Here is a 22354-nt window from a genome sequence, read left to right as displayed (position 1 = left end):
AGGTCTGGCAATGCGAGACTATAAAACACAGGGCTTTCGATACTTTCACCCATGAAACACTTGTCCCGGGAGTACTACTTAAGGGTAGCAGTGTTTTAATTCAAACATCGATTTTTTTTCTAATCTTAACCATACGTTTTGGTGTCTAAACTTAACTGTCGTCGCCGCATGATGATCACTTTTTGTTGGCTAAACTCATCTGCAACGGCTTTGGAAACAACCAGCACCTCACGGTGACCAGTACCGGGCTCACAGTCATCTTTTCTCGGTTAAATGTTATTGTAAAGACTGCTGAACTTAACTGTCATGTGACTGGTCGTCACGTGACCAGCGTTCGGCACAATTTCGTAGGATATCATACGAATTGTTGTGCAAAGTTTACGTAACATATCATACGAACCCGTTTATGAGAAAGCATTGTTTAATTTGTGTACTGCTAGTATATCTTGTTCAATGCTCCTAAGTGGTCAAAAGAGTTATTTTGCTCTCCATTTGAAATTGTCCCTTTATAAAAGATGACATTTGTTTAGTAAGCCCTAGTTGAGAGCGGATGAATAAGAGGCTACGGTCTTAACCACAGTGTGTGTTGGTGTGGAGTATAAATGTGTACTTCTGGCTCTCTTTGAGTGCATTTGTGTGCATGTCCACTCATTAGGGCTCCTCAGCATTTCGGCAGAGGACAGCACTGCTAACGGGCATCTGTCATTATTCAGGCAGTCTCTTCTGAAGTTTGACAGAGGAACTGATTCTGTCGCCAGTCAAGCAGAAAAAAACAACAGCAAACATTGGTTTTAAAACCCAGAGGACCATGGCAAACATGAGCTATTTACAATAACACAGCAAAACAAGTGTTTAGAGCTCTTTTATAAAATACCCGGTTTTAAGATTATATAACTTGATGGTTGAGTTTGTCTCCAGTCACGCACGCAGGAAAAAAAGAAGAAAAAGGACAAACATTGGTTTTAAAGTCATCGGAAGATTACAGGTACAACAGTTTATAGTGAAATACTGACAAGCTCTTTTATAAAATACCCAGTATATTTTTAGGAAGCATTTATTGAAACATAAAAAAATGTCTAAGTCTAAAAGGACAATATTAATCATGTGCTGATGACAAGTGACATTGGTTCTCTCATGGTGCGTCATCTGCGCTAAAGATTTCAAAGAAATGAACATCCAAAATGTTTTATGTTTTAGTGAATGACTAATGCTTAATATGTTTCTCTGAGACCACTGAAGATTATGACAATAAGATGCAGTCCCACAGTACACACTACAGTCATAACTGTTAAGTCAGCTCTTTGTTGCCTTATAGCATTTTATCTGAGCTGATGTTAGACAGTAGGAAGTGTTAATGTAATTTACAGATGATGCACTCAAATTAACTCATGGCACATTTTGAGCTTTTAATGAAAAATACATGGCTGACTTTGTCCATAATTGCTTAGAAAAACAAAATACTGAAAATGTTTTGGAGAGCAAAAACAATGTTGGAATGGATGACCCTGAACAAATGGATGTTTGATAGAGGTAGAGCTAGATTTAGACTTTTGCAATTTGAGGAGAATTTGATAACATATTGGGAGAGTTTTAGCTCAAATTAGCATGGATGGAAGAAGCATTAAGATCCTTACGAGCGTTAATGTTTTTAAAGGGACCATGTGGAGTTTTTGACCACTAGAAGTGCTATGGAGCCATGTTTTTATTAGTGTTTTGTCCGTTCTGGTTTATGTGCATGAGGATGATATAAGATGGATACTTAAGTTCATTATAACTAAACATCTAACGCTGCCCCAATGGAATGAAACTGTACACACTTCCTGTCTCCTAGATGGGCGTGTCCTCATTTGAAATTGTAGTAAACGTTGTGTGGATGGATGAAAAGTTATATTTGCATAATTTATTCATGTTTTCTTTTGTCAACATTAGATATTTACACAGCTAAAAGCCATATTTAGCATTAAAGGTCCAGTATGTAACGTGTTTAGTTGTTCATTATCAAAATCTGTGTTGCCCGTTAACAAACCTTTTTCATGAATATTTAACACCACCATCAATTCCAAGTATTACTTTTGGCTTGACATTTTACATTTGCATTTGCATGAACTGGGGTATTTGCATTGTGCATTTGCATGTGACATCGTTTTCGCTGTCACATGATAAACTCACAGGTGCTGTTAATGCTGCTAATGGGTATCGTCGCTTCGCGGCCCCGGCAAGTTTGAAGAAGGAAACATGGAGGACCACACGTATTCAAAATCCAAATTACTTCTTCTTTGGCCAGAAAAAGAAAAATTATACTGAAAAGAGCAAGAGACCAGCTTTTTGAAGCGTGAAGGCTACCGTAGATGTAATACGTACTTTGAACTGCGTGGTGCGAGAGAGTTGATTGCGATATATGATCTCAACGCTAGATGGGAGAAATTCCTACACATTGGACCTTTAAGAAAATTTGTTTTGTTTCGACGTTCCTGAACCAGATCTCATGAAACAGGTCTCGAATAAAGTAAATTTTCTCCTGATGTGTCCGTCTGAAAAAATGCCATTTCAGTGTCAGAATGTTCTGGAGATATGGCTTGTGTAAAATGGGTCCAACATTCACTTTGGTGACTATGGGGCGAAATAATCAGTCATAATCTGTCTTTATGTTCGCTTCTTTCATTGGAATCAATACACTCAGGATATTTAGTCTCCTAAAGAGGCGTGGCAGTGGCAAAACCCATGTAACAAAGATACAGGAAACAACTGAATTGGGGCATCTTGGTTCTACAACATCTCTGCTTTAATGAAGTAAAAAAATACCACAATACTCCTATATAAATAAAAGTGTGTATTTTAAATTTCCCTTCCCTTAAGTAACATTACAAATGTATTACAGAAGAGAGCTTCAACAGGCGGTCCAGGACCCCTAGGGCGACCTCAGAATCACTGCAGGGGAGCCTCCAAATTATTGTTAATATTTGAAAGTTTTTTCAGAAATTAAAATGTCTTAACATGAATCCAACGTATTATTAGCAAATATAAATCCCCACTGATGATAGGCTTACTGGCCCATGGGTAAGGTAGTCACTAAGGTAGCCATCCACAGATACAGTTCTTCCTAAGGATTCACTGTGCCAGATGTATGGTTAACATTAAAAGATGATTTATAAAATCATATTATTTTAATAGCTTAGTATTCTATGCACTAAAAAGGTATGCATAGAGGCTTTAGGCCGCCCTACATTTTATTGTAGGCCCAGTTTTATATGCAACTTCATTTTTTACAATATTAGTATTAGGGGGTCCCTGCTAGGTCTCTCTTTCAGTTAAGGGGTCCTCTGCTTATAAAACTTTGAAGAACCCTGTATTACAGTATTAGCAAAGTAACAAGTAGCAATGCATGTACATATTGTAGGCTACAGCAGAAGGGACTACAGCAATGATGTGCACACACAGCCGCTCCTGGCCCTGCTTGAACCTTGACCTGGTTCAAACCAGAGCCATGCTGATGCCTCTGGCCTGTTGCTTGCAGTCTGTGCAGTTCTTTGCAATCTTCTCCGCAATCTTCCCGTGGGCGTTTAGCTATTAAAGTGTCAATGTGAATGTTCTCCCACCAGAAAAAAGGCAGAAAAACCTCTTTTGGAGGATCTCATTTGACCAGACAACCAAACCGATTGGTTAGCCAACAAGAAATAATGAATATCAAAAGCAGCGATGTGAAAATAAAAAAGGTTTCATTCCTAAAAGCTACATTTCCATTTTGGGGAAACATGTTGTCATGTGTTAAAGTGTGCTGTTTGGTAAACACACAGAACTGTGGGGATGTTTTGGCCACAACTGTCCTGCAAGTCATAATGGTTGGTATTTTTGCTAATAATATCCGTCATTAACTCTGAACTTAATATGTTATGGAACCACATTAAGCAATTTCATTATATAAACTCAATAAAGAAGTCTAAGTAATTCTACTTGTGGGTTTGGATTATTTATTAAGTATATTTCAGTTTATTGTTACTTTATTTATAGTGTGAGTTTGGACATTTGAGAATATTGTTTATTTTGGTTCAGTTCCAACTATTTGGTCAGGGAAAGAAATTACTCAGAGAAATTAATGACAACTATTTTGGATGCCAGAAAAAAAAGAAAAAAAAAACTAACTTATTCCAAACACACGTTACAAAAAATTAAAGACACTATATACAAACTACGTGCAGCATGTTACATTTGCAGTTTTCATACAAGTAGACAGGCTTTCTTACTTTTTGTAGGTTTTGATTACAATAATCACCTTGGTTAGATCAGTTATAACTCAAATCTCAAATACATAATTCCAAACAACTGCTGTCGACACGCCTTTGTTTCAACAAAGGCAATAAACCATCAACCTCTGGGACCTGTGCGGTAGCTGTAATACAAGGAATTAGTCTATGCTAGTATTCGAAAATCAGAGTCAAGTATGAATAAAAAGGGCTGTTTAGCAGAAGCCTGAATTCTCACACGTAGTCCACTTCTCGATATACACAACTTCCATGCAGGTATGACACTTGCAGTCACACACACACACACACACACACACACACACACACACACACACACACACACACACACACACACACAGTAGTGGTATCTCCTCATTCCAGTCATGTAAGCAATTAGTTAAGGAATGGTGCATTGCAGGCGTCAGTCATCCAGAAATAATCAAACCTCTGATCCACTAAGAGCCAGCAGCACACTGAACTCATTCTCAAAAAAAAAACCCGGCCCACTTTACCTCGAAGCTTAGTCTACTCCACATGTGTATTTTGGTGCAGGATTCTCTTGAGGAAAACTCCTGCTCGTTAAGGATTCAGCTCAGATACTCCTGTTTTGATGAGTGTGTTGACCACATGCTGTATTGTACTATGCACACACACACACACACACACACACACACATATGCACGTACTGTTGACGCGTGCATGCATTTGTGCTTTGATGACTTCCCCACAGGCCCGCCTGCTACCTACTTCACCCTCATGCCTCGGTGCGTGTGTCCTGGCTAAATCCTGTTTTGATGTTCTGAGACAAACAGAGCAGGGGGTTCAGTGTTTTCAGCCTCAGTGCTGCTCAGCTCAACGCTGCAGGTCAGCTCAGTACGCCTACAGCCATCTGAGAGCACACTCAACAAGAAATGGTCACTGTATAGCTTCCAGAAAATGGTTCTTTAGGCCAGTAGCACAGGCAGAAATCACAGTGAGTGGGCAAAGAGCCCATCCAAGACCAATCATACAAGGGTCTGAAACACGTGTTAACGTAAATAGGCCATTACAAAAACAATTCACATTATGAGAGGTATGTTACAGGCACCATTTATAATTTGTTATATACTGAATGTACAGACCAACATTTTTTTTCCAGGATTCTGGGTGGTCATTGGGATCTTTTGTTAACTGCTGTGAATCCGCTATCCTTCACTAAGGAGCGAGCTACAAACTTTCAGAGCCGCTACAAGCCTACAGGGAGCGAGTAAGGACCACTGGTGTAGAGAAAATAGAAAGTGGAAAGCTGAAGAGAAAAAAAAGTCAGCCAGAGACAAAGTGTTCCACTAGAGAACAGCATAGAGTGCCACCAGTCCTCATATATGTATTTGCTTTGTGCCAATCATGTTGACTGTGTAGCGTCCCTGTTATCAGTAAAAGGTCCATTTCCCGTTGAGCTGTTTTTCTCACAGAGATAGCACCCCTTTCTGCACTCATAAAAGCTCAGTGGAGGACCCAAGCCTGATTGAGCCCTACGGGCCCACAAGCTTAAAACCTCTAAAAAGAAAAGGAAAGTAAATACATAAGATAACAGGCCGAATTAAAGTGTCCATCTCAAAAGCTCTCCCTCAAGTGCAGTGCCTTGGTTTGAACCCAGAGAGGCCTCGCCAGGGTTATGACGGACACCCTCCGTCCCCTGTCCCTCTCTCTGAAACGAAGCTTGAAATTGCAGATGTTATCGCTGTGACAGAAAAGGGAAGGACGTTTTTGTTTGCAGAGAGTGGCTCAGCGGGGGAGGAGCTGGCTGTCTTAGATCGAAGGAAGTTGGTCGGGAAGACGGGGAAGACTGTGACGTTTTAAATGCTGGTTGGCAGATTAGCTGAAGTAGCGGCTTGCTCAGTAGTCAGGCTCAGAGTCCCCTCAGTAGTGTATTAGAACTGCATCAAATACTCACCTGGCTTTGTTTTGTGTGTTGTTGTTTTTTGCACACTGCAGGACAAAACATGTCACATTGATGAGGTACTTTTAAAGTACTAATCCAAGTAGAGTTGACCAAAATTGAAATAATTTTAATGTTTGCTCTTTTAATTTTTATGATATTTTTTGGTCTCGGTTTGTGCACTGCAAAGGGGGGCAGCAGGACATTTTGCATAAAATGCTAAGTTTTACACAATAAAGTATATGCATACACATTTACCTTCCTGTAAAGTAAAGCCCACACATTTTTAGTTCAATCTTTTTCCAAGTTTGCAGTGGGGAATTTAAAGCTGAACTAGAGGTTCATAAAGACAGTTTGATGGGAGTGCACAGACATGTCATTGTCTAAATGTCGTCTAAATTAGCTATTGAGGTAACTAACTACCGAGTGAGGCAGAGCAACATTTACATCCCACAAGAGCCATGTTTCTGTGCACCTGTAATTTCATTTTAATTTGGTTTCTACAAACCCCTGTGAAAAGAAAAATCTGGCTCATAGCTGTGAGATGTTTTACTTGCTACACCAGCATTGGGTTTACACGGTTCCATTTTTGTGCTGCCTGCAGCTGTTTGTCACTAAAAGCAAACTATTGACATTACATGTAGGCATTTGTTCAATATTAACTGTGTAGGAAATATTGACTCATGCTTTAAAGAGGTATGTAGAAAGTCACACATTTCAGCTTTAGCTGAGGTAGAAATAATCTTTTGATTTAGTTTTTTTGCCCACTATTTTCAGCTGCTGTGGGGTTTTGATGCCCTATAGCTTTCGCTTCAATAATCTTTGTGCAAAGTTTTGAGAAAAGGTATACAATTCGCACTTCAGAACCGGTTTCTCATTAACCGCCCACCACCTCCATTCCTCTGACCATATATGCAATGTTCATGGGGCTCCATCACTGTGGAAACAGCAAGATCTGTGCAGCCGCATTCCTTCAGCATTTCATCTCTTTGGCCTTTTTTTCTGTTTGCCTGGTGCAGATTGGGTGCAGATTGGCCCCGGCTAAAAATCTCTCAGCTCTCCCTAATGCTTTCTGACGTGTCTTCAGACCTGCCTTATCGAGCATGAGAGGAAGAATACTAGCCTGTAAAATGTAATCCCATGAAAGGACATCTTTCTGATTCTTTCAGTAGACCTGGTGTCAGCACTGTTGCTTTAGCTGACCAGCTGAAAACTTTAAGTTAATCGTTTGGACTCTGGAGGCCCGATCAACATATTTCATTTATTGTTGGATCTTCTGCCTGAGTTTTACTTGTACTTTATTTTACTCAGGAAAGGACGTGTGCAAATAGACGTCATGACTGTGAACATACAGTACAAGCTAAGAAATGTCTGTGTATTAACAGTTGTATGACTGTTTAACAGAAATTGTCCATAGAACATGATCTGCAACTTTTGTCAAGCACGGAGGTTGGTTTTGGAGAGATTACAGAAGTCCATGTTGTCACTTAATTTGAAGTTTGGCGTTTTTTACGACATTTTGGCCGTTTTTTTACAACATTTTTGTTTTAGTCGCTTTTTTTGACATTTCTGAAGGTTTTTTTCAACGTTTTCAGAAGTTCACTAACTGAGCAGCTTTGTATGAGATAATTTTATATAGGCCTAACAGAACATGTTCTGTATTTTAACTGTAGCTACAAACATAATTATTATTTTTTTTAAAGATTTTTTTTGGGGCTTTTTCCTTTATTAGATAGTGACAGTGAATAGACAGGAAAGTGGGGAGAGAGAAAGAGGGGATGACACATAGCCGCAGGTTGGATTCGAACCCGGGCCGCTGCAAAGGACTCAGCCTACATTGGGCACACGCTCTACTGGGTGAGCTAGAGGCTGCCCCTATTTAGTTTTTTTTAATCACGGGGCAAAGTCCGGGTATGACCTGAGCTCCCAGGACCTTTTCTGTAATTTTACGGATTTATTTCTTACGAGTGTAGCTATGTAGCTAGGGCGAAAGATTGCAAACATGAAAACTTCTTGTATTAAATTATTTCAGCTTTTCCTTTTCCTCTTTTTGCCCTCTCTCCTTTCCTCTTCCCAACCACACTGTAACAGAAACTCTAACTCAGTCTCACTGTAATTGAGGTGATGACACTCGCCTTTTTCAGTGAAGACTCATGATGATTTTGCTTACAGTACCTGTGCACATGTTTTTTTATCTTCAAGTTGCAAACAAACCTTCCTTTAAGGTTAGAGGAGTGCAAAAATTGAGTTTTTTTCAGAAAGTCATTCTGCTCGTGGCAACATGCATATTTTTCTTTTTTGTTGCTGAGCTACAAGCAAACTTTCCTCGTGGGAGTAAACCTTATAAACGTTTGCATAAAATAATCTTCTTCCTTTTATTCTCAGTGCTGTGTAATCTCTTTTCTATTCAAATTCCGGTCTATTGTGTTTATCTCATATTTATCATCCTTCCTCTGCTCCATCTCGGCTGCTATTCTGACCTTTTCAATAGAGAAGTCCCTCCACCTTTCCGATGGACCCTATGGAACCTTATTTCGTAAAAAAAAAAAAATAAATATATATATATATATATATATATATATACATATGGTAGTGAACAGCAAGAGACAAATAATTGTTTGATCCTGTTTGAATTGAGCCATGAATTACACAAATGATGTTTGTCAATTTAAAAGATAATTTTGCAAGTGGAGAAACTCTGCATCTCTCGTCTTGCACAATATACGTCACCTTGCTTGCTGCTCGGCTTCATCGCTAGCTTGGTTAGCTATGTTCAACAATGCTATCTTTCCCTCAGCCGGGAAGCGAAAGAATTAGCAAGACCCGTCGCTCGTGTAAGTAATGTTACATCCCGGTATGAAACGTTATGTGACTTTGGGGCAAATAGTCTGTGTAATTACATATTTTCAAAGTCTTATACAGTATGTCTAACAGTTTTACTTTCTTGACTTGCAAAATGATCTTTTAAATTGACGAACGTCATGTGTTTAATTCATGACTAAGTCTCACGTTGCCAGACCTTCCTCCACAGCGCTGCGGAGGAGAGTCTGGCTAGTCCACGCAGCATTCCGGGATGGGAGAAAAACTCTGCTCTGGCCGTTTGGAAATAGCCTCGGGAAGGAACTTGTTTTGGTGGAACATCTTTAAAAGTTGTTTTAGTCGTGCGAGAGACAACTCAGATTGGACAGATAGTCTAGCTAGCTGTCTGGATTTACCCTGCAGAGATCTGAGGAGCAGTTAACCATAGTCCTCAGAAATCCACCGGAGGTTAGAACGCCAACACAAAGAAAGCGGAAGGTAACGGACATCCGGCCGAAAATGAGAGACATCCGGCGGAATTTCCGGCGGCACCTGAACAATCCCATAAATATAACGTTGTCGATATAGACTATTCAGGACTCAATTCAAACGGGATCAAATAATTACTTTTCATAACACTTTACATACATATTTTTTCTGAAATAAGGTCCCATGGTGGTCCACCGAAAAGGGGAGGGACTTTGCTTCTCTGTCCTCATGCCTTCCCCTGCTTCATCAACTTTCATCAGCATCACAGTGGCTTGTGAGCTCTCGTTTCTCAGTCAGGTATTTTTGCCTCGAGTGGCATGTGGCTGAAACAGGCGACTTGTTGTCTTGGTGACCCGAGCAGAAACAGACAGCTGACACAGAGCAGAGGAAAAAAAAGGAAAACACGAAAGAAGAGGAAAAAAAGGAAAATACAAAAGAAGAGGAAAAGGCTTCCTGATTGGGATGATCAACTATTGCACTTCAGAGTGAAAGACTCTGAGTGGGACCATCAGAAGAAGTGAAGAGGGAGAGAGAGATGCTGAGTAGGTGATGAGAGGGTGAGAGACGAGAGTGGTCATCAAGAGAGAGTGTGAGTGAGTGGGGGACGTTGGCCGCCCAGAGAAGTGGAATATTAGATCTCTTTTGGAGAAAGGGGTTTAAAAAAGATGCAGTCACATTTTTACCAACTTTTACCAAAAGAAACATTCAAGCAGGCAAATTCAGGAATGTGTGTGTTAGCAAAGATTATTATTTGAGATTCTGCTTATTTGTAGGCTAGTGTAAACATGTGTTCAATTCTGGCCCCGAAATCACTAAACATGGCCATCAGAAGATGTGTTTTTTGGTAAATATCATTTTCTTTCACAAAAGATGATAACACATTAATTCCAGCAATTTAATGGTGTCATAAACCTCAAGCAGTCTAGCTTTCAGTAAAACAGGTGTCAGAAAAAGCAGTGTGTTTTGCTCAAAAGATATCATCACATCACATATTCAAGATTCAAGAAATGTATTGCCATTTTCACAGCTACAGGACAGTATATGCTCTTAGTACCTACTTTAAATGTGACTTTACAATGGGTGGATAAAGCCCGCTACCACTGCAGTGATATTTACACTACATGGCAAAAAGTTTGTGGATACCCAAACATTGAGTTTTGAACACGTCATCCTGGTAAAAGTGGGATATATTTTGCTGCAATAACAGCCTCTTTTCTTGTTTGAGGCTTTCCACCAGATGTTGGAACTTTGCTGCAGGGATTTGTTCCCATTCAGACACAAGAGCATTCGTGAGATGAAGCTCTGATGTTCCGCAATAAGGTCTGGCTCGCAATCGCTGTTCCAGTGTCAGATGGGGTTGAGCTCAGGACTCGGTGCAGGCCCGTCAAGTTCTTTCACAGAAAACTGAGGAAACCATTTCTTTATGGATATGGCTTTGTGCACAGGGAAAATAGTCCAAACCAGAAAAAAACTGCCCAGATCAAAAGTACACGTACGTATATACAGTGGCATTCACATCTTTTAAATACATTCAGTGAATCACCTATCTATGATGTATTCAAAGGTATTGAGTGGATTGAATACCTGATAAATCAAGGTACTTCATCACATAATCTCGCTTTGCCAGACCATCCACACGCTGTGAAACGGAGGAGGGTCTGGCTAGTCCACACAGCATTCCAGGATGGGAGAAAAACGTTCTCTGGTTTAATGGCATTTCTTTAAACCAATCACAATCGTCATGGGCGGCGCTAAACTCCACATGGAGAAAAAAGATTGGACGTAAAGTCTAGCTAGCTGTCTCAATTTACCCTGCAGAGATCTGAGGAGCAGTTAACCATAGTCCTAAAACTGTCGTTTAAAATTCCGACACAAAGAAAGCGGAAGGAAACGTACATTGGCGAAAATACATGCATCCGGCGGAATTTCCCGCGGCACCAGAGTAATCGCGCAAGTCGAACTTCAAGGATATAGACTATTCTTCACATGCAAAGCAGTCCCTCATTGATTTACATCATTGGCCAAGTGGTCAAATACAACCAGAGATATTAAAGTGTATATCTTGATATTATCAGGTGTCTAAGGCTTCCAAAGTTTGGCTTGCCCGTGCATTTGAAACTACTTAGCTAAGCACTGCTCCATCTTCTGAACAGCTCAGTCCTTGGTGCGGCGTCGATCAGCGTCGACACTCCGTTGATAGTTCATTAGTAGACATTTAGGACACGGAAAACAGGGGGATTTGACCGTCTAATGTTCCAACATATAGAAAACACATCCCTTCTCTTCCTACTCGCTCTTAGTCTGCTTCACTTCCACTCTGTAAGCTCTGTGACACAGGTAAGCCACACCCACAACAGTCTGGCGGCCAATATGAAAACGCTTGTGTGTGTCAAAAGTGACAGGTGATAAAAGTCTTTTCCAATGACTATAGGTGCCCTTTAAAAAGGTCCCCAAACAAGCTGCTGCTCCTGTAGTGAATATGAAAGGAATTTGTTCTAACAGAAACAGGGAATAGTTAGAAAAGATCCTAGTGCTCAGAAAAGGGTGAATCAAGGTAAAACATTACATTATGATAATACTGTAAAATCAGCCTAATTTGTGCTGTGGGCAAGGAATAGGTAACCGTAAACAATAACTTCCAAAATATAAGTAGGGTGTATATTTGTTTATGTCTCTGTGTAAAAGAATGGAGAAAAGAAAGCCAGCCAGGTGGATATTCATGACTGTAATAACTAATCCTTAATGAGTCACATTAATGTGTTGGAGAGAAGGAAGGAACTTTCCCTTTTAAAACACTCTCAAATTGTATCGAAGAAGCAGAAACAAGAAGCGAAGAAGCTTTACAGGTGTGATATACAATGTCAGTGCTCTGCCAAATAGATTCCAAGTTATAAAATACATATTTCAATGCCCCCTGGACTCAAAACCTTTTAAATCTTCATTGAAGAAATCTTCTCTTTTTTTTCCCCACGCCTCCACAGGAACATCAGACGTCAGGGTCAATATCTTGCTAAAGGGCACTTTAGAAAGATGGATGTTCGCCACATTGTTGCCCAAAATACGTAGAAATGTTTAGTCTGCTCGTAATCCGGGCCTTCTGTCTCTCTTTCCCCCGGCCTAATTAAACAAATCTCCATCCTGCTGTTGGCTCAGCTGTGTACAAACAAAACCACAAATAAACACAGAAAGGATGCAGCCACATGTCCTGCTCCAATTTTTTTTATTTTATTATAAAAAATGCCCCAAATGAACACACACCAGTTTGCAGTTTTCTGTACGTTATTATCCATGTTTCGGTATGTTACATCAGTGATTGCTGCAGCTTTTACTTTGTTCTTTACTTGCTTTCATGTAAAGAGTTTGTGCTTTTAATGAGGCTTTTAGAAGTTTTCTGTAGTTTTTCCTTCTTATTTATAATTTGAATTGCAAATTAGAACTTTGAACTTCAATCTGGTTTACTTTATCTTGCATGTCAGTTATATTGTAATTAATATCAAGTAAAGACTTATTTTCTACGGCTATTGTGAATTTTGGCATGACCCTCAGTGTTGTTGCAGCTCATACTAACATACCAACTTCAAGTTCAGGGTTGGTTTATTGTTTAATACTATATGTCACTGCAAAGCAAAGATTTGAATAGCAAACTAATGACAACAATAAGGGGAGAATTGATTATTTGTTGGTTCAAACCACATCCACCTCTGCGGAAGCTGGGGATAAACGTATGCAGATACAAATGGTGGCACATTATACATATATAAAAAACAGCCGTTTAAAAAAAAAAGGGCTACGACTTATAATCGAAAGCATTCTGTTTGTTGAAAAGCTAATGCATTTTGTGTTAACCATGTAAACTGTCCAAATGTGAACTTTTGAGAACAGTAGAGTCTGGGACTGGCAGACAGTTGTCTGAACCCACAAAAGAGCATTTAACCTTTCAGTTCATCTGAAAATCCTAAAAATCACACAGCGGCAATAAGCTGATTGCACCAGCCCCGCCCATTCTAGAAACACCATTTGGTGTGCTGTCACATCCATTCACAGATGGCAGCCTCATTTATACCATCATTTGGAATCATTTTAGTGTTGTGAAGCATGAAGCACTTAACGATGAATGCAAAAAGCATCAAAGTGGTACAAAGACCATAACCGCTTACAGTACATGGTGCACTTGATTTGATGTTTAATTAGCTTGTACCTAATTGGTGTCATTCCCCCCCCCCCCAAAAAAAAAAAAACTTTACTTAAATAAAGATATTTGCACCATAGCTTGATTCAGAAAAGGCACAAATTGTTGCCGAAAAACTCACCAGAATGCAGGAAATGAAGTGTTTGACGCTCAAAATTTCAATTTTGCTCAAAAGTGGAGATCTCAACGCCCCCAATGTTGAACCCAAAGTTACGCCCTTGCGAGACATACAAGACTGAAAACATATGTGTTACTGGGATTTAATAAATGTAAGATCAATAAAAAAAAAAATCTATTTACTTTCCCCAGCTCTCCTTTCAAACATGGCTCTACAACATCTTTGTTTCCACCAAAGAACATGAGCAGTGACACCGTCCCACTCACAGAACCACAGTGAGACCAGCTGAGGGTTTAATGCTGCAATATGGCAGCAATTTTGGGTTCTGCTCTGGCGAGGATCTGTAGCTGTGTTTCCTTTCGAAAAGCCCTAAATGTTCGAGGCTGTCTGGAAGGTAAATTTCACGGCCAGTTCGGCAGCAGGAAGTGTCTTTGGTCAGGGTGTTTGTGTAAACAGCTCGTAATGGTTTTAGCCCGCGGTGAGGCCTCTGTGGTGCACACACACACACACATACATTTGTACATATACACAGATGTGTCTGCACAAAATGTGCATAATCATTCACCGTACATATCCACACACACACACACATGCATCCGTGAATACCTGCATGTGTACCACAGACATTCATTCTTCTCATTCAATTGCAGTGAAGCCTATAGACTGTATACAAATGAGACCCATTACGCCTTACGAATGAGTTTCTGTTGACTTTAACTAATGTGCTCCTAGCTCTTGTTGGCTGTGATTGTGCACTAATGTCACATTGAAATGTGTTTGTGCAAGACTGTTTGCCTGAACTAATTACAGTTACAGTATAGTTGGGCATGTAATTAGTCTCTGTGTCATCTTCATCCTTTGTGCTTTCTGCTAAATGCTTCTTTTGTCAGATTAGAATTGCTTGCTTGAACAAATTTGTGTAAAATACAGCATACAAATGATTTCTTTTTATCATTGTGTTTTGCTAAATGTAGCTCTGGCCTATTTCATAGCAGAGAAAAATGTGTTTGTCATTTCAGTCAAGTGTGATTTTCCGTAATGGCAACCTTGACTTTTATTTAACTGTATTTTATCACTGTCCTGTGAAAGCCATGCGTCTCTAGCCAGGTACTGTATTAATCTTTGTGGAAAATCCTTTTGGACATAATCCAAAGCAATACATCCTATTTTAAATGGATTATTTGTCTGAAGAAGTAGATTTTTGTCAACCCATGAAAAGAAAACAACTTAATCCTTAGACAACTTTTGGAGATACATAGTTTTTATTGGACAGTGACATTATGTATTTGTCAATTTGGAATTGCTTATCTCGTAAATTAGCGTAATGCACTGATTTATCTCCTGATATTACACTTATTTTGCTCCATATATTTCTCAATTTTCTAAGCTGCTTATCTTATCTACCCCTTCACTTTATTTTTCATTTTGTTATGTGGCAGCCTTATCAATCTGTAATCAATACCCCATAATGACAAAGTGAAAACAGGATTTTAGAAATGTTTGCAAATGTATTAAAAAGAAAGAAACTGAAATATCTACAGTAATAAGTATTCATACCCTTAACTCAGTACTTGTACTAAATGTAGCCAAAACAAAGGACATGCTCATTGATTTTAGAAAAAAAAATCCAGACACAAGAAATTACATCAATCAAAGGTCAAACTGTTCAATATGTGCAATCTTATAAATACCTGGGGACGATAATAGACTCAAAACTCACATTTGAAACTAACTGTGAAGCTGTGTGTAAAAAAGGGCATCAGCGCCTGTTGTGTTTGAGGAAACTGGGTCGCTTCCACATTGACAAATCCATCATGACCCTCTTTTACCACGCCGTGGTAAACCCACCCTGAATCAGTTTTATCATTTTGCGCTAGCAGCCTGGTTTGGGAACCTCTCTTTGAAAAATAAAAACTCACTCAACCAAATAGTAAAGTGGTCTAGCAGGCTGATTGGTGAGCCACAGCTCAACGTGGAGACCTTGTACACAAAACAGTTACAGCGCATAACTGGTTCAATTTTAAACGACAGTTCCCATCCATTGAACACAAAGTTTCAGCTTCTCCCCTCTGGGCGTAGGTTTACGATCCATCCCTAGGTGTAGAACAAAAAGACACAAAAACAGTTTTGTCCCTGCAGCCATTGTACTGAGGAACAAGTCATAGCTATACTTTGCTCAGGTGTTTATTTATTGTTGCTTTTATGTATTTATTTATTATATTTTAACCTTTATGTATGTTTTCACAAGGTAAACTCATTTTTACTGATTCATTTTGTTTTACTTTCTTTTTATTATTAGTATTTAGTTCACATCAATATTTAAGTATAATCTGGACTGGTAAGAACTTTTTAATTTTAAAAATTAATTTTCTTAATTTCCACTGTCTTAAGTTGAATGATGTGTGATATGTGCCTCTTTGTTTATTCCCATATGCATGTATGAGGAGTCTACTGCAAACAAAATCTACCTCTGGGTACAAATAAAGTTGAACTTGAACTTGAACTTGAACTTGGTTGAAGCTCCTTTGGCAGCGGTTACAACCTTGGCTATGACGGGACAAGCTTTGCACACCTGGATACTTTGCACATCATCATCCTTTTGCCGATCTATACATTTAAAATGATTTTACTATTAGACTCAAATACGTCTCGCTGTATCTTTAAATTACTAAACCATACAACAACCATTAAACAAAAAAGATTGGTTTGGCACACAGGCCTTTAGACTTTTCATCACATCGTAAAAAATAAAATACAAAAATTTGATAGATTACAATTCAAGACAGGATCAGTTCAGAGAACATCTGTATTTCTACTCGGCTTGTATTTTGATTTTGAACACATTAAGTGAGCGTGGATCCAGCCATAGTGTGTGTGAACCATTAAAGCATCTCTGCCTCCTCTGCTCCAGTTTACTGTCACTCTTTCCTGTACCACTAATGTCTCGTAACAAAGTCAACCTGAGGTCAGCTTTGACAGCTTCTCCCGATCGCCGTCTTGTTACAAAGTCTGGGTAATCACTTTTCCAGTAAGCAGAGATCAGACTACGCTGAGAAATGACTCACCAGGAGACTGTTATGAGGCTTTAACTAAGTGTGTTATACATTTACAAAGCACTATCAAGTCTGAACTGTTTGGCAGTGAATATACTAGACGAGGGCACCAGGTCTGATACTGACTGTAATGTTGGAATATAAGCTTATTCTACTGTTAAAGTTCAGTCTGGGTAACAGGGGTAAATGTCAGCTCCAGCTCATGTGGTTTGGAAAACCTTGGCTTTTTAAGAATGAAGTGCTACTTTTGTACTTTGCAGTATCCCACAACACCCTTTCAGACTGCAACAGCAGCCTCTTTTCACCTCTATTTAATTTGACGAAAGCCGGGTGGTGGCTTTAACCCTCCTGTTGTCCTCGGGTCAAATTTGACCCGTTTACAAAAACTTTCTATATCAGAACTATGACAAAAGAACGTTGAAAAAAGCGACAAATGTTGGAAAAAGTGACAAAAAAAACATCAAAAACATTGCCAAAGGTGACAAAAATCGAAAAAAGTGAGAAAAAAAAAAACATCAGAAAAAATGACAAAAAAATGGACAAAAACATAATAAAAAAAACCCCGCCAAAAACAATTGACAAAAAGTGACAAGAAAATTTGAATAAAATCGACAAAAACGTCATGAAAAGTGTAGAAAAAGAACAACTAAATGTTGAAATTTCAACCCAGAAAAACACAAAGTTGCATGGTCGACGGGAACAACACAAGGGTTAAAGCAGCAGAGGACATGATAACAAAGTTCAGATGTTCAATTTATTTCTACTGCAGTTTGACCGTGTCAAACTTTTGGGGGCTTGTTACTATGTTTTTATTCTAGAGACCCTATACAGCTACCGTGATGCCTGTGGCCTACGTAAAGGCCTAAAGATATTTGTTTGAGACACATGAGAGCTCTATGTTTTAATACAGTAACTGGTTCTTACTGTGCAAAATCAAATGTCTGCAGTATTGATAACATCGGCCCCTATTTTAAACAATAAAGAAAGTAAGATCTTTTTCCAATACATAGTTTAGAACTATTCTTTCTGGCAGAATTTATCATTATGATCAACTTAATTATTTCCTGGATGTAGGAGCCACATATTGTACGTTGTTTATGGTCTCATTTGTGTTATTTGTTGATTGTTATATACTTATATTGTAGGTGGTGGGCGTTTTCATCGCGGTTTCAGTGGAAGTGATAACGTATTTGTTTGCTTCACCTGTTCACCTGGGTTTTTTGGGCTTTGACAGAGAGGGGGGGAGCCTGGGAGCCAACACTTTCTGTTGACCGCCGCACTAACGCACTTATTTCGACTCACAAAGTAACTTTACATTTGGTAACTGCAGTGCTAGTTGTATTTTACGTGTGGAGGAATAACTCATTGCAATACAATCATGAGCGCGTCACAGTGTGTTTATGCATCTCTCAGTGTTAAGTCCCTCGCTGCAGCACTTTGTTGGACTGCTTACAGCCACAACACTGGATTTTGTATCACCATAATCCCTAAATGTATGTAGAAATGCAGGAAATGGGATTCAAATCGATAACATTTGTTATGCAGTATTCATATATATTGTCTTTTTTAAACATGTCATTAAGGCTGCACAGGCTAACAATTATTTTCATTATAGTTTTTGTCCTCTGTTTTCTCTCTCAGGTATTCTGTCCTTTCGAACGGGAACCACACAGAGCAGAAGAAAAAGTCTCTGCACACCGCCACAGAGTCCCACGAGTCCTGCTTGTGACCAACAACGACTCCTCAGTCACATCTCCAAAGACCTCGGCTCGAACACCGTCACCACAGAGACGCTGGAAACACACCGCAGCCTTCACAAATTCAACGCAGATGCCACAAACTCAGCAGATCTAAAAGAAAAATAATAAATAAATAGAACAGAGCCCCAATGGGACTTTAGGGATCTACGCGAGGAATGTGACATTGCAAAGGGTGCATCTGGTTTTAAAGTTCAGCTGAAACTAGTGGACTGGAACAAACCCAGTTCCCAGTCTTTCTGATGCTGTTCTCTGTCATGCTGGTTCTCCCATCCTCTGGCCCTCAGAGACTGAGCTGTCCCAGTCGAACTGAATCAGAGCCAGATTGCGACGGTGATCCAATCAGCAGGCCTGCTGGTAGCTAGCTGTGAAGTCCAGCTTGTCATGTGGCGAACCGGCAGCTTTGGTGGAATGTGTAGGAGAATTTCACAGCACGAGATGTGATTAATGACTGACTAGGAAGTGAAAATTATGTTGCCAAAGCTATTTGATATTACGTAAAAAGGACATTATTGTGATTATTATAAGATGCTCCCTGTTGTTTTCCAGTACAAAATCAGAAAGATTGGCGGTAGAGCATAATAAGGTGACAAACAAAGCTTTTGAAACAAGTGTTTTTCATGAAAAGAGGCAGAGTTTAGAACAACATTTCCTTTGCTAAACATCACGTGTTTGAGCCTTGACACAAAACTAAAGAACCTTAATGTCTCCCAGGTCAAAGTTTTTCAGCTTTTCTAAATCCTCACTAAGCTGAAAGGAAAATGTGGTTGCAAGGCTGCGTTAAATCTCTGAGCTGAACTGTCGAAGTGCATTATTATAGAGGCTGCTAGCTCACGCTCCCTGTTCATCACTCCTCAAGGCCCCGTCTGAATCATTGTTTTTTTCTCGCAATAAGAAGTTAAAGGATCACAACGCATTAAAAGCTGCTCATGAATGATTCAGGCGTTGTGATGATGTTGGAGCAATACCTGCATTGTTATGATGTGTGTGTGATTACATTTTCAGTTTTCTGCAGTCTGTGTGCGTATGTATGTGTTTCCATGCTGTTAATGTATGTTTTCATACAAGCGTGCTTCTGAGTGTGTGTGTGTACAATACATGTCCACATGTGATGTAAAGTTCTGCTCCATCTCGACACGCCATGAGCCCATGTTAAAGAATGTACCAGAAATGTTTCCATTTGTTCATGTTCATGGAAACGGAGAACACAAAAGCCAACTGTTTTTCCTGTACGCATAATGAACCTGCTCCTTTAAAAAAAAAAAAGTTATAGTTCATTTCCTGCCCTCTTTGAGTCCTCCAGGACTTCGTTCATCCAAAAGGCTAGTCCCAGATAGGGTGAATCTCACCAAATGATTAGTCACCAGTTACTCTCCACACAGTTAGTAATGCTGCTGCCACAACAGAATATTGTAGGAGTATTGTTGGAATGGAGAAAGGATAGTGCATGAGGGGAGGCTGCATAATGTATAATGGCAACCCCTGTTTGCTAACCCTAATCCCTATTTTTGTATTCATTATGGATCAATGACTCTGTATAATGTGAAGTGCTCACTCCCAGTGACGAACCCATAGAGAACTAGAAAGGCACTCTGAGAGCGGAGAAACCTCCACCAAGGACAAATGCCCTATCTCCCCTATTGTTAAAAGAAAATTAAAAATTATTTGTATCCGCTCTGTGATTCGGACCCGCTCCAAAATGTAATGTGTTCTTCCTTGGCCCGTGCTACACGCTTCCACCAAGTTTCATGAAGATTGGGCCAGTACTCCTAGGCGACGGTAATTAGCTCTGAAAAGTTTTGTAGCCTGTTTAGCTCATTATTTTGTTATTACAGCACACTTACTATTTGGCTCAGTGGCCTCAGTGCTCACAAGCAGCTGTGTTCAGTAAACATGCTCTAATAAACCAAAATTAAAGCTCCTGCCTAGCAGCTAACAGCACATAGACGAAGCATCTTGATCCTGATCATTTTCTAAGGAGTTGATGGAGACCAAACCAGATCTAAAGGCCCTGACCCACCAAGCAGATGGCAAGAACTAGTGGCGACGCAGGCCGACTGTGGTGTCGGCTCACGTCGCCTCACTTCGCCTCACATCGCCTTTGTCTTAGCCAAAGGTTTGCACTTGAAAACACCGCAAAGACGGCCAAATACCACGTACGTTCTGCGCCTGCGGGAGAGGAAATAACTCTCCATGCCAGCAGGGGGCGGTAATCGTCATTAGAAAAGGGAAACCAGATAAAAACGTTGCTATGATACCCACAACTAAGCAGCGTTTGCCTGAATCAGCAGCGTACAGCAAACAGAGACTACGGTCCCTCTGCTTCACTCGCCATCAGGAAGACAGCTGACAATGGAAGATGGCTAACCAGACTGTCCATCTACCGGGCTGTCATCCGTTCTCTCTGCAAAGAAGTCTCCCTGCGGTGGGGAGCTGAGGGACTGTGCGGCCGTTGGCTAACGTTAGTTAGCTAACGTCAGCTCGCTACTTCCACCCACCCAACATGCCTTCATGCTGCACAGAAAATCAGCCGGACAAAATTGTCACTCTGGCGATAGCAATGTGCTTTCCTAAGATGTGACAAAAGGGAGTGAATGAAACATGAAGTTGTTACATATTACTAATTTATAGGCCGGCCGGCTAGTTAGCTTGGTTCGTTTAGCACCAAGCACGATTTAGAGAGAGGTCTAGCATTTTTGGTCTTAATATTAAATTTCACGGTATAGGATATTAGTTTATAAACTTTTTTAAGAAAAACGTATTTTGTCGGTATATGTCAATCTTTTAAAAAACATTTTTATGTTGAAATAAATACACCTGAACAGTTGGTTCAGTTAGTTATGTAGCTGTTTTACATACTACGTTTGCCATCTTATGGACATAATGTGCAAAAATAGATATTCCAATCATTCAAACCTATGTGTTTTCTAGAAGGAACATTCAAACCTAATTTTTGGCCAGTTTTGACAGCTTTATGTGTATTGGATCGATCAGATGGGATGAAAAATGAGAAGAGCCTTCTGTGTGCGCTCTCACAGTTGTTTGTTTGCTTTCCTCACTACTGTTTTTCAAACTGAACAACAAATCAGATGGATTGGCCATTTACCCGACGAATCGGCCAAAAAAGGTCGACAAAAGCCGACGCGTGGCCACGGTGCGGGACACACTGCAAAAACTCACCGTCGGTACAATTTGGACCAACAGTCTCCATGGTGTGTCAGGGCCTTAAAAAGAGAGTTAATATTAGACTTAACAATGATCAAGTGGACCAACATGACTTCAATGATAATGTTGGCTATCTACTGGATGTGCAAACACGCTAACACATTAGCCATACCAACATTTAAAAACGTTATGACATGTCAGGACTGTGCCTGTGCTTCACAGCTTTTGGTTTTTGTGGTCAAAAACCATCAATGCAGCTTAACAGATGACTTTATCAAGAGCATTATTCCAAGTTTGACTTTGAAAAGATGGAACCAATGTGGTTATAGATGTTAAGATGTGAAAGAGAGACCCCAAATTACCATTTTCTAGTAATACCCAACAAAGCATTGCTACCCAACTTTTCATGGATCATACATATAGATAAACTTGAGGACTGAACAATCTTTATGGGTTCAGAGAATTCACCAATTTTCTTAGGGTGTTAAACATTCTTAAACTCTCAATCAAATTCTTAATTTGTAATCAAATTGATTATCTCAACAAAACATTGTTAATTATTTTAAAACAAGGTTGTTTTTATTTGGTTAATGAAAAATTGACATTTTGGTAACACACCGTTTTC

The 22354-nt window shown here is 39.7% G+C and overlaps 1 protein-coding gene across 3 annotated transcripts in view; it reads left to right on the top strand.

Moving 5' to 3' along the window:
* Positions 1-20779, top strand: part of htr4 (5-hydroxytryptamine receptor 4) — a 201453-nt gene extending 180674 nt beyond the window's left edge. For all 3 annotated transcript variants that reach the window (XM_031317115.2, XM_031317118.2, XM_031317117.2), the window contains one exon: positions 18449-20779. In XM_031317115.2, the coding sequence (XP_031172975.1) occupies positions 18449-18536 (88 nt within the window). In that variant the 3' untranslated portion in view covers positions 18537-20779. The remainder of the gene's footprint in view (positions 1-18448) is intronic.
* Positions 20780-22354: the final 1575 nt, after the last annotated feature.

The sequence above is a fragment of the Sander lucioperca genome, chromosome 1 (genome assembly GCF_008315115.2).
Source record: "Sander lucioperca isolate FBNREF2018 chromosome 1, SLUC_FBN_1.2, whole genome shotgun sequence".
NCBI lineage: Eukaryota > Metazoa > Chordata > Actinopteri > Perciformes > Percidae > Sander > Sander lucioperca.
This window is presented reverse-complemented; position numbering and strand designations above follow the sequence as displayed.